The 13533-nt window shown below is 44.1% G+C and overlaps 1 protein-coding gene across 1 annotated transcript; it reads left to right on the top strand.

Annotated features, from left to right (window-relative positions):
- The first annotated feature begins 6115 nt into the window (after positions 1–6115).
- On the top strand, positions 6116–13041 carry nefma (neurofilament, medium polypeptide a). Its single transcript, XM_035389652.1, has 3 exons — positions 6116–7360; positions 8970–9094; positions 10595–13041. The coding sequence occupies exons 1-3, from the start codon at positions 6311–6313 to the stop codon at positions 12018–12020; spliced, it is 2601 nt and encodes an 866-aa protein (XP_035245543.1). The 5' UTR covers positions 6116–6310; the 3' UTR covers positions 12021–13041.
- The last annotated feature ends 492 nt before the right edge of the window (positions 13042–13533 follow it).

Genomic DNA, 13533 nt, shown 5'->3' on the forward strand with positions numbered 1-13533 from the left:
AATGCCATCCATTCATACAGACATTTTACCCTTCACATTCAACAAATCACAGCATGGTATAACGTTGCTCTCTCTCTTTTTGTATTTAATGTTGGTCTTTTGCAAAACAGTGTCTTCATTTCAGCTTGAAAAAACAAACAGACATTTTAACAGCCTCTCTGCAAAACATATCACTACTTTGAAATGTGTCGGTGCCACTGTGTGACTAGATTGAGTCATCCCCTTAAAATCCTTATTTTTTTTTACACTTCACGCATTCTGAGAGCTGTTGCAAATGGTATTCTAGGAATCGTACCCTCAAAAACCCCATCAAAAAAATCTATCCCCCCGCCCCCGCCCCCTCCCCCCCCCCCCCCCCCCCCCCCCACCGGAGCAGAGCGCAGTGTGTCTGCAGGCGGGAGGGGTCTGTGGCGTTTGCTGCAGCAGCAGTTGAAACGCATCCAGCAGTGCAGCAGTTAGAGCTCGTCACAGCCCAGCTGAGAGGGCCAAAGGCCCTCAGTGACAGAGCTCCCCAGGCAACCCGTCTGTCAGCTTCATTATGTCACCCTTTCAGAACTCCAACTTCCATCAAGCAAAGGAAGCCTGAAAAAGTCGTAAATTATGCATCTGTATGTGTGTGTGTGTGTATGTGTGTGTATGCGTGTGTGTGTGTGTGTGTGTGTGTGTGTATGTGTGTGTGTGTGTGTGTGTGTGTGTGTGTGTATGTGCGTGTGTGTGTGTGTATATGTGTGTGTGTGTGTGTGTGTGATTACATAATAATGGTGAATTCAAATATTGTGTAAAATATGTGAAATTTTTCAATTGAAATGTATCAATGTTAAATTATATAAAAAAATAAAATAAAATATATAATACATGAAATTATGCATTACATAAAGAAAATATTTTCATAATTATATTACATATGATCAGCTTTCCTTCCTGTTGTCTTTACCTTCTCTCCTCTCTTTCTTTCTACAGTCTGTATTGTTTTCCTTGCCATGAAGGATTTATGAGATTTGTGATTTTTTAATCCCTTGGTAAATTAATTTAGTGATTGAAGGGAAACCGTAGACAGTCGCTCGTTCCCGGTGAGTGCTGTTGCCGGTAATGCCACTGCATTAGGACAGTCAGCCCCTTCAAGGTCATTAGCATGGCCGAACGCGACCGTGGCCAGCTCCTCTCCGGAAAACAGGCAGTTGACATTGTGGAGGACAACCTGGCAAAGCACAGATGCCTTTGCTCTAGCCTGTCTGTTGTGCACACGTCATCTTGTATATGAATCACCTCTGAAGTTTTCAGTGCTGATGTACAGCTGGGCAGGATTTCCACAGGTCACCGTTTATTTAAATTTACATAGCAGGATATTTATAGAATGACTGAACTGAGGTTTAGTACCTTTACCTGTGCTTGCCTGAAATACCTTTCTTTTGTTCAAGTCCATCTCCTACTATGCCTCCCTACCCTAATTTTGTTCAAGAAAAAAAGTCTGGGTATATAAAATATCTGGGTTTGGGTGTCCTGCCAGGGAAATCCATTTGGGAATCCCAAATTTAGACCCACCATAGGTACAGCACAATATCCCGGTGGGCTGAAGCTCCACCCTCATAGCCCTCTACCTCACTCTCTGTCTCCCCTTGAATTAACTCTTTAATCAAGCTGACAGAACAGTCTGAAAATGAAAATGGTCTCTCACCAAACATTTATCTAGGAAACACAAGCCCATACTGTTTAAGATGCTATGTCAACATCTTAAACAGGATGTTGTGCTCAATGTTGTGTCAGAACTTGTGTCAGATCTTTGTGTGAGATATTGCGTTAAATATTTATGTTAAATGTTGTGTTAGATATTTTGTTTGGTACTGTGTTACTGTTAGATATTGTGTTAAATGTTGCATTAGATATTTGTGTAAAGTGCTGTGCTATAGACGTATGATAGATATTGTGTAAAATATTGTTAAATGTTGCGTTAGATATTGTGCTCAATATTGGGCCAGAACTTCAGTGAGATGTTGTGTTAGATATTGTGTTAAATGTTGTGTTAAATATTGTATTAGATATTGTGTTAAATATTATGTTAAATGCTGTGTTAGATATTGTGTTAGGTGCTCTGCTAGATATTGTTAGATATTGTGTTTTTTCCTCTACTTCTAGCAATTAGCTGAAACATACACATATATTACACCATTATTTCCATTTTCTTTTTTTTCTTTTTTTTTGGTGTGTTGAAAGAGTGCAAAACTGCTGCTCTCCCCGGGTTTTTACTCTCCCATAGGATACACTGTGCTCTATGACTGAGCCTGAATTCATAGCGTCTCAGAATGACACACACAGCTGTCTGTGCCACCATGAGACCCCGAACACCACAGAGAGCCAAAAGACCGCTAGAACACATAACAGGTGAAAACTATCATTTAAAAACACGTCTTCACCGGTCTAGAAAAGCAGCTGAATGTGCCGGCAGTGTCTGTAGCTGCATTCAGACGGTGTGGCTCTGTGGAAAGGACTAGCATCGCCTGACTGCAAGGCTTTGCAGAAATTGCATAATCATCCATAATACATGAAGGCAGAGTCTTCGCATTCCACAGAAATATCCAGTATGAGGGCTGGCAATGAGAGAGAAACCGTAAGCAGGATTTTTCTAACCCCTGGAAAGCACGAAATGACTTAAAAGTGTTTCAGTAGTGTGAGGGAAATGTACATGGAATTTATCTGGAAATAACTCAAGAGAAAAAAAAACTTTATCAGCTGGACACATATATATATATTTGTGTGTGTGCTGATTTTACCTGAGAGATGTCATTGTTTTGTTGTTGTTGTTGTTGTTGTTGTATTTGCATTATCAATTTTAACCCAGCTTGTATTAATGCTTAGGAGTGCAACTTCCCCAGCTGGTTTGTTCATAGTTAGCAGCACTGTGAATCAGCAGTACTCTTTATAAGGGCCCCCTAAAAGGGTAAGGAATCCTGCAGAAATAGGCACCAATAAAAGGACCTGAGCTCAGCTGTATTCCTGTCCTGCCTTAATTTGCAAGGGTAAGAAATGGGCTTTGTTTCTTATTTTCTGTGGTCCTTTCGGTGTCTGATTACATATGACCTTACATGACTCATCGGAAAATAGAAGCCATGCTGCTCCGGCTCCACAGCGCCCCCTCATGGCCGCTTCTGTGCGGAGCTGGCCACAGGCATGGGAGGCACTGTCACGCAGCTAAACGGGCCTGTGGGCGCGTTCCCACGGCAAACACACCAGAAGCTCCGCCCCTAACAGAAATCCTAATCTCAGTTTCCGTATTCCAAAGAGGGGGCCGTTCCACAATGTATCCCCTAAAAAAACACGGCATCTCATTTTTAGACAGCGTTTTTCTTTTTTTAGAATTTCATCCGACGATACGCTGGCACCGGACCTGAAAATATTTGAATGACCTCCTCTCTGCGGACGAGCGAGGGCACCCAAACTTGGCCGTCGATCACAACCACTTTACCTGCAGTGGGCTGCAGTGACACACCTAACACGGCCGGTTTTTAAAAAAGAAGCATTCGTATGTAGCACCACTCCTGCCCCCCTGCTAAGAGCAATTAAGTCTAACGAACTGATATGGAACGTTGACTTGAAAGAACTTAAATTAAAGACGCTCGCTGGTGAAACCCAGGCCTCTCTTCCCACCCAATTCCACATTAAGGAAAATTAGGTAACAAGCTGAGTCTGTGCACTTGTTTTATTCAGAAATTGCATTTACCTGATTGTTTTGATCTTGCTCTCTGGCATAATTACCACACCTTGGGTTGAAAGCATAGAGAAAAGACTGCCATCTGGCTTTGTTTTTTTTTTTTGAGAATAAACATTTACAGTGTGACATAAAGGTTAATGTAATGCAATTACAAAGAAGTTATGGGTTCAATTCACTGCTTTTGTATCTTTTTCCATCTCACGCAGCCTGCGCTGCTTCAATAACAATATAGAAAGCACGTATAAGAGGGGGGGAAGTCTAATCGCATCTCAATTAAACTGCGGTTAGGCCTATATCATAAACATGCAACGGTGTTAAAACCGCATAGCTGTATTTTATAAATAGCTGTACAACCCTTGCCTGACCCTACGTTCTGGCCCAAAGCATCGCTCTCTCCTCGCACGAATCACCAGGCCAAAGGCCGAAGATGGCAGTGTTTTACAATAAGTCTTTCATCAACGATATCCCAACCATTCTCCTCTAAAGACAGAATCACTGAGAGAAGAGAACAAGATGACTGCAGAAAGTCCAGATTAAAATTAATTGTGGAGGACTAATTTAATGACATACTGTAGCAGTGCAACAGCACACCGAAAAGCGACGCGATTAAGGATGACGCAGCAAAAATGTAGTCGATGTCAAGCACTGTATGGCACGCGACCCTGCCGCTCTCGCAAGCTTAACTCACAACATTTAATTTACGACTTGTAATAACAGAAACTATCATTCGGAAAATATGTGTTTGGTCAAAAGTAATATGAAAAAAAACTCTTTATTGCATAGCACATTGCCGGACTGTAGTTCCAATCAGTAGACACATTCGCTTCTTCCAACAAAGTTAACAGTTCATATTCTAATTTAGTTCTAGCACTCCGTCTACAATTTAACAACAATTAAGTAAAATGTGAAGTACCAAAATAAGTTTATACGAAAGGAACTCGCGCATTATTTTCTGTTGTTGTCAGAGAACATTTTAAATTATGTGCAGCGTGGGCCTCTTTAAATGGCTTATTGTCTTTCAAACTGCACATAAAACAGGCCACAGACCGTTACCACGCTCAGAGCACATAGAGAAAAGAAAATGATCATTTGGGCCTTATTTTTAACTTCTGCCAAATGACTTTAAACCTTTTTTAAAAAACTGCACCATAACACAGAAACAATTGCTTGTTCTTTTGAACTACACTTCTCGCAGCCTTCGAAAACAAAAACGCTGAGAGGCAACTCATCCTTTTTTACGAAAAACGATCTATTTTCTATCAACAGCTACCTATATAAATAATAAATACTACATAAAAATGTTATATACGTATTAGAATGGAAAACAAATGCATGCTATTCATTGCGTTGTGCACCGTAGCATGATGCAGTGTTCGGATAGAGAACTGTAACATTAGACCACTTTTAGTATTGTGGTAAGGGGTAATTACTGCTGATGGTCTCATACTCCTCTCCCGTTATTAGGCGTCATTTCAGTCGAGTCATTCAGAAAACTTTATTTATTTATTTGTTTGTTTATTTGTTTATTTATTTGGTTGTTTGCTCGCTTGTCCGTTTGTGGTCTTTTTCTTTACATTTTTTTAATTTATTTTCTCATGACTACGACAACAATAGCGCAGCAACCCTCTCCAAATCTGAACTCAGTCTCGACAAAACAAAAATCAACTTCTCTCGAAGATAACCTGGCTATCACATCTGAACTATAGACTTGTAGAGAGGTAGCCCGTGTTCCAGCGTACCCGCTGGTTCTAGTATATCGCTGTCCGTGGTACTGATATTGAAACGTCAGATTTCTGATCATTTCAAAGCGACATAAATGGCATATTTATGTATCTTTTCAGGACGCACGTACTTATACTGCAAATAAACATATATATTAAAACAATCAAAACGAAATAATATAAACAATAAAGCATACATTTATGCATTATTAGCCATTGTTTTTTCGACTGTAAACGTCCTTGAATAAGAACGTCCGGACGTACTGTCAACTGAATACCAATGCCATTTTTATTGCGCTTATAATCTACTGTCAAAATCAAACTTTTATTCTACAAATGCGACAATTCTAATTGTTGATCTGTATAATAAATTTAACTTATTAGTATATTAGTGAAGAGAATACGCATTCCAAGGTGGGCGAAGGGTGGATTTTTCTTAGTTTTCCTCAATAAAAATTTAACTTGGAGTGACTCAGCGAGTTCTCTGCATCGTGTGAATGAGCACGGGGTCCGCAGACATCCCAGTCTCTGTAAGATTTCCCCACCTGCTCAGTTACGCCTTTTAGTGTTTTTTTTTTTTTTTTTTTTTTTTTTTGCGCACACGCGTTAATCCACGTGGCGTTGTCATCACAACCCCAGGGCCACTAAGGAAACTGTACGAAGAAACCGACCTGAAACCCCGCCACCTCACTGGATCAATCGCACGATAAGAGAAGTGAGTGTCATTCTTGCCCCGTTAGCGAATACGCCTCCGGTATATAAAGCTGGTCTGCAGAGTTGCCGGCGCCGTGACAGCCGCACACCAACACACACGCGCGGTATACCAACACATCTCCACCACGCGCCGCTCCGACACCGAGAGACGCGTCTGAAGTCTCCCAGGATGAGTTATACGCTGGAAACTATAGGGAGCCCGTATAGGAGGGCGATGGATTCTCGGACCTCATACAGCCGCACCAGCGGAACCCCGTCAAGCGGATTCCGGTCCCAGTCGTGGTCGAGGTCTAGCCAAAACTCCGCTCTGTCATCCTCCTACAAGAGGACGGTGAATTTGCCCGTGTCCCGTGCCTACAGCGCTACCGTGCTTAGCTCCTGCGACAGCGCTGATTTCACCCAGTCCTCTATTTTCAATGGGGACTACAAGCGCTCAAACGAGAAGGAACAACTTCAGGGACTTAACGACCGCTTCGCAGGTTACATCGACAAGGTGCATTACCTGGAGCAGCAGAACAAGCAGCTGGAGACGGAAATCCAAGTGCTGCGACAGAAGCAGGTGTCGCAATCCCAGCTGGGTGATATGTACGACCAGGAGTTGGAGGAGCTGCGCTCTATGCTGCAGCAGATTAACCACGAAAAGGCGCAGATCCAACTCGACTCCGACCATGTCGAGGACGACATTCAGCGGCTGAAGGACCGCTTGGAGGAAGAGGCCCGCATCAGGGAGGAGACGGAAGCCATCATCCGCGCGCTGAAGAAAGACATGGGCGACTCTGTGCTGGCGAAGGACGAGTTGGACAAAAAAGTACAGTCCCTCCAGGACGAGATTGCCTTCATCCGCAACAACCACGAAGAAGAGGTGAGCGACTTGCTGGCTCAGGTGCAAGCGTCGCAAGTGACCGTGGAGATGAGGGATTTCCAAAAGACCGACCTCACCGAGGCGCTCCGAGAGATCCGCACGCAGCTCGAGGGCCACTCGTCCCAGAACCTGCAGCAGGTGGAGGACTGGTTCATGTGCCGCTTTGCCAAGCTGACGGAAGCCGCGGAGCAAAATAAGGACGCGATCAAGTCCGCCCGTGACGAGATCTCCGAGTACCGCCGCCAACTTCAGACCAAAACCATCGAGCTGGAGTCTGTCCGGGGTACCAAAGATTCTCTGGAGAGGCAACTAAACGAAATCGAGGACAGACACAACAATGACCTTGCCAGCTATCAGGTGAGAGGCGCCGGTTATGTTTCCCTCAATAAATAACATACTACTAATAATAATATGATTACGAATAATATGAATAATAAAATCTATTAAATAATTAAGTAGATAATAAAATTCACTCTATAAGAATATTTCAGCAAGGACATTCACCTTTTACTTGTGTTGATAAGTTTCCCTATTGCTTCTATGAGCGTATTTTATTATAACATATGTACTGAATAATTATGTATATAATATTTCATCCTTGGGGTTTAATATATGTATAACATGATTTCACTATGTTAAGCACTGTTAGATATTCGTCCGATTTTTAAAGTTCTTCCATGAGTGTCCTTTTTGTGCCGTGAGGTTTTAGATTTAATTCAGATGGAATGTGGGTTGGTGGTGCTCGCATCTTTATTTTACTGCATGTTAGAATGCTGAACATATTGCTTTAAATAACCGAGGTAGCCTTTCATAAATACCCGGATAACCTTTTCCCCGCAGAGCCCGAATGCTGCGGAACTTCGCGCCCTCAGCATCAAATGTGTGAAATTAAGTGACCGTTTGTGGGCTCTGTATACTTTTTTTTATCGATGATTACAACTCATCTATCTGATTATGACATTTTAAATGGCTTTGTGCTTAGTTGCAAATAGCTGACGAACATACCGCAACAACAGAAACTTGCAGCCGACAATCACTTTTTTGAACGCCGGTTGCTAAATTTTACGGCGTAGTTTGTTGCCGCAGTCATGTCGGTTACTTCCAGGTCTTTCTATCCCCCTCCCCCCCTCCCCCCCACCCCCCTCCCAAGGAAATCAAAACAATCCACTTCTCCATGTCTCTCTTTTCGTGCTGCGCAAATGCGGACAGTGCGTAATTTCTTCCGCAGTTCTATGGCGCAGGACGGTTCTGAACTATTCCTGCGCTTAAGGGGGGGCCATTACCCTCTCCGATGATGCAAGTTAGGTCATTAGGGGTTAAGGGGAGAAAGAAGAGCGTGGAATAGTCTCCCTTCATTTGTGCTGAGTCACTGAAGCAGGTCTTCCTTTGTCGTTATTTTTTGTCCTCGGAGAGAAACTTTTGGGAAACAAACCACAGTAAATGACATCTGAAACCCCCCACAAATTATAGCTGAAATCACATTGTGCACTCGTGTGCCGCAACGCTGGTTATCGTGTTTAGGCGTAACTTAATACAAGAGAAGCATGCAATTCGCAAATTATATTTGCGCAATATTTGGTGTCTGGAAGAGGAAAGTGCGGGATAATATGTCAGATGGTGTAACCGAAGGACGGCCGTGAAAGAAGGAACTATCTAATTGGCTTAATAGTTCAAACAGGATCCCCATGTCTTTGCATACCTAGCAGAGGTATTCTTCTGTGTATGTCACTCAAGTACAAACGTCACCGTCCTCAGTCTAGTCAGCAGTGATGCATTGTTTTCCGAAGTACGTTCTTAACTACCGAAAACAACTCACGCACTACAATATTACGAAATATTACCAATTAATCGAATTACTAGAACAGCGGAGACATTGCATTGCTGATTACTCAGCCTACAATATTTGACGGCGCTTGTGTTTCTATAACCTGTATGCATTTTAACTTCTCCTCTATACTCTGAGCAGGAGACAATTCGCCAACTGGATAATGAGCTGAAGAGTACGAAGTGGGAAATGGCCCGTCATCTGCGCGAATACCAGGACCTGCTGAACGTTAAGATGGCCCTGGATATTGAAATCGCAGCTTACAGGTACTCCATATGCCGCAAGGTGCAGTGACGATTAGCGGTGGGTGGGGAGAGGGGGGGGGGGGGGGGCGGGGGGGCTCACCTGACGACAGGTTTATCCGTTTCCGTGTGGATTTATTTCCCATATATGTTGTATAGACATGTTCATGATTAAACAGTAGCTGTTAGCACGGTAAATAATACAACTGCGTAATGCATTAGGAGTAGAAACATGTAATATTCATTTTATAATCCTCAATACATGTAGGTTGACATTCAAACACCTATTCTGCAGGTTTTAGTGTTTTAAGCACAATTACAGTAACCTTGAAATGTACAGAATCAATTTCGCCCCTGTTGCCAGCAGCCATACCACCATGTGCCTTGCTCCTGCAGAATGGCTGAAGCTAAGCTAAGCAGAAGAAGGGGAGGCCTGGTTAGTACTTGTATGGGTAAAGCAGGGTAAAATTAAGTTGTTGCTGGAAGTGGTGTTAGTGGGCCACGGAGTGGTGTTAGTGGGTTAGGACGGAGTGTGGCACAGTGGGTAAGGAACTGCGCTTGTAACCAAAAAGGTCGCAGGTTCGAATCCCGGGTAAGGACACTGCCGTTGTACCCTTGAGCAAGGTACTTAACCTGCATTGCTTCAGTATATATCCAGCTGTATAAATGGATACAATGTAAAGTGCTAAGTAAAAGTTGTGTAAGTCGCTCTGGATAAGAGCGTCTGCTAAATGCCTGTAATGTAATGTAATGTAATGGCCAGTAGGGGGGTAATTTCCCCCCTGATCAAATAATGTGATGGGGACACTGTCCTTTAGGAGATGCTGCGCTTCTGATGCAGCATTAAAGTGAGCTCCTGATTCACTCTGGTCATTAATGATCGTGTTGCAAAGAGCAGGCAGATCCCTGGTAAAAGACCTAAACTGGCTCTCTCAAACTACCACCGAATCACCCCCAGTTTAATTTGGCAATAAAACTCGCTCTCTCCCTCTCCATCTCAGCTGATGTGCGATGAGTGTTCTGGCACAAAATGGCTGCCGTGCATCACCCAGGTTTGTGCTACATATTAGTGGCGGTTGAGATGAGATTTCCCCCTCATCACTGTAAAAAAGCGCTTCGAGTTTTGAGAAAAGCACTATTATTATTACTTTGCCATCTACACAAACTGTTAGTCTGAGAAACACAAAACATTATTGCAATTTTATTATTTTATATTGGTTAATTAATTTATTCACTCAACATATTTAACCTAATACACAAAAATGCACTCGTGAACTGACCCAGTCTCCTTATCTCTATCTAAGGTCATCTTTATTATCCTCGAGGGGCAATTTGTTGCACAGCCAGCAGTAAATACAAACATCATCAACAATCAACAGACACCAATCAACACACACTGATTGGGGCCGTGTGTGCATACGGTGCAGTGGGAATGTCACTGTTGCATCCGTTGGAACACTGCAAACTCTAGAAAGGGGTCGGCTCTCCGTATTTGCTACTTCCTGTTTTGCTTTGTCCCTGCAGGAAGCTTCTGGAAGGAGAGGAGACCCACTTCAGCTCGTTCTCCGGCCCCACCTCCTACGCTTACCGCCAGCCCGTCAAAGTCAAGGAGACCACCAAGCTGAAGGTCCAGCACAAGTTTGTGGAGGAGATCATCGAGGAGACGAAAGTGGAGAACGAGAAGGCCGAGATGGAGGAAGCCCTGGCGGAGATGGCGGAAGAGCTGTCTGCAGTGCTGGCCAAGGGAGAGGAGGACGGAGAAGAAGAAGGAGAAGGAGAGGGAGAGGGAGAGGAAGCAGAAGGAGGGGAGGGGGAAGCTGAAGGAGGAGAAGAAGAAAAAGAAGAGGCAGAGGCAGAAGGAGAAGGAGAAAAGGAAGAGGGGGAGGGGGAGGTGGTGCCTTCCAAAGTAACCGCCAGCCCTCCTGGAGAAGAGGAGGAGGCCGGAGAGAAGGAAGGAGAAGCAGAGGGGGAGAGAGAAGGGGATGAAGGAGAGAAGGAGGGAGAAGGCGAAGCCGGAGAGGGGGAGGAGAAAGGAGACGAGGCTGAGGAAAAGGGTGAGGGGGCAGAGGATGAAGGGAAAGATGAGGAAGAGGAGAAGGCTGAAGCCACAGCGGAGGAGGCTGCCCAGAGCCCCAAGGCCTCTCCAGAGAAGGAGAAGAAGGGAGAGAAAGAGGAGGAGCAAGGAAAGGACGATAAGGGAGCAGGCAAAGCAGAAGAACCCAGCGACAAAGTGCCTAAAGAGGAAAAGAAGGACGAAAGTGCTAAGGCTGTGAAAGAGAAACAGGAGGAAGAGAAAGAACCAGAAAAACAGAAAGAGCCAGAGAAAGAGAAGGAGACAGTGAAAGAGAAAGAACCAGAAAAACAGAAAGAGCCGGAGAAAGAGAAGAAGACGGTGAAAGACAGAGCACCAGAGAGACCAAAAGAACAAGAGAAACCAAAAGAAGCAGAGAAAGAGAAAGAGCCAGAAAAACAGAAAGCAGAGAAGGAGGAGAAGAAAAAGGAGGAGAAAGCAGGAGGTGTTGCTCCCGCCAAAGAAGCCAAAGCAAAGGAGGAGCCGCCTAAACCCGCCGCCGCCAAAGAGGAGAAGAAGAGCGCTCCGGAACCGGCCGCAGAGAAGGAGGACGAGAAGAAGGACGAGAAGAAGGACGAGAAGAAGGACGGAGACGCGGATAAGGGAGGACCGGACGAGGAGGACAAGAAGCAGCAGGTGATCACCAACGGCGTGGACGAGAGCCCCACCAAGGACGAGCCCGCCCAGAAGGTGGTCATCACCAAGACCGTGGAGACCATCACCACCGGCGAGGACGGCGCCAAGCACGTCACCAAGCACGTCACCGTCACCCAGACCGTGGAGGAGACGGGTGCCACCGTGCAGGAGAAGGTGGTCTCCTCCAAAAAGGTGGAGAAGCAAGCCACCCAGGTGGTGAAGCAAATCACAGAAACCGAGTGAGCGAGCAGAGAGACGGAGAGAGCAAGGAAGGGAGGGCGGAGGAGTCTGAGGAACGCGACAAATTAATCAAATCAAGAAATAGCATAACAAAGAAACTCACCGAATAACTTCATCGAAATTAGAAAGATTTACTCAAGATATTCACTCAGAAACAAAACAAAACAAAACAAAAAAAAAACAACAAAAAAAAAAAAAACAAAGATTCAAGAAGCATAAAGGAAGCCATAAAGATGCGTCAAGCTAAAAATCAAAACTGCATGCCGAGCGACAGCTTTAAACGGGCTTTACTGCAGATGCGAAGAGTAGACGCGGAGTCAGACATTTATTTCCCTTCTTTTTGTTTCGTTTGTTTGTTTGTTTGTTTGTTTTGTGCAATACGTAGGAAGGGAGTTTGAGTCAAGGGCGTCTGCATGCGAGCTCAGAGAAGGAGACCCTCCGTAGAGCTGGGGAGAAGGAAACGTGCTGTGCGTCGGCACGAACCGTGGAGCGTGCCGAGAGAACACCGGGGAACAGTGGGAGAATGAGAGACGTGAGATTGTAATGAGATTATATTTGATATGGGGGGGGGAGGGGGGGGGGGGGTTAAGGGTGATATGGGCTTGGGTGGGAGAGTCCAAAAACATGTTTGTAGAGAAATGTTATTTAAAAGAAGTTGCCTTATGAAAAGAACCCAACTGAGCCATATATATATATATATATATATATATATATACATATATATATACAATACATTACAAGAAGGGTGAGGTAAGATGATAAGTTGAGTACACAAACCTGAAGCAAATAACCATGGAAACCGGAAAAAAAACTCCTAGCCTTAAAATGCTGTCTGTCCTTGTTTATGTTTATCATATGAGTGCAATTAAAAGATTAACAGGAAAACACGCAAAAACACGTTCATGTATGCATAGAATGAACCGATCCACATAAATGAGGTGCTACTGTTTGCAACCCTTGTCTTTACTCGCCATGAACATTTCTCAGCTGCACCAACTCAATAAAGCGTGATACTGGAATCCTGGGATTGGCTGGCGTCTCTTTATTAACTTGTGTTTGATCGTCTTTTTTCTTCTCTCCGTTTCCACTGCATGGACGCTCGACTTCAACACTCTGCTTCAGCAGGATACCCCGGAAATATATTCGCAATGTATCCAGGTTCTAAAACCCGGCTCTATATGGTGAATTCTGTGAACAGGTGTTTTACTAATTTAGCACACACAGTGCACGGGCATCATAAAAGCCGCTTAACTTCACTCTCGGCGGCCTCACTATTTCCAAACAGGCAGGTGTCACGTAGGCTCAAACACCCAATGGATGTCGGTATTTTACGCGCACATGCAGAGAAAATGCATGTTTCCTCCCTTAATTCCATAGGCGATATAATAATCAATTTATTAATCAATTACTGTTCGGCTAATTATTTTTGTAAACTCTGGGCACAAAAGAACCCATTTCAACACAATTTTAGAAGGCTGTTAATCGTATGTAATAGTTAGCTTTTGTAAATATTACT

The sequence above is a fragment of the Anguilla anguilla genome, chromosome 14, assembly GCF_013347855.1.
Source record: "Anguilla anguilla isolate fAngAng1 chromosome 14, fAngAng1.pri, whole genome shotgun sequence".
NCBI lineage: Eukaryota > Metazoa > Chordata > Actinopteri > Anguilliformes > Anguillidae > Anguilla > Anguilla anguilla.

Coding starts and splice junctions, on each gene's coding strand:
- nefma (XM_035389652.1), top strand. CDS start 6,311: ATGAGTTATACGCTGGAAACTATAGGGAGCCCGTATAGGAGGGCGATG. Junction 7,361..8,969: donor ATGACCTTGCCAGCTATCAG/GTGAGAGGCGCC, acceptor TACTCTGAGCAG/GAGACAATTCGCCAACTGGA. Junction 9,095..10,594: donor ATTGAAATCGCAGCTTACAG/GTACTCCATATG, acceptor TTGTCCCTGCAG/GAAGCTTCTGGAAGGAGAGG.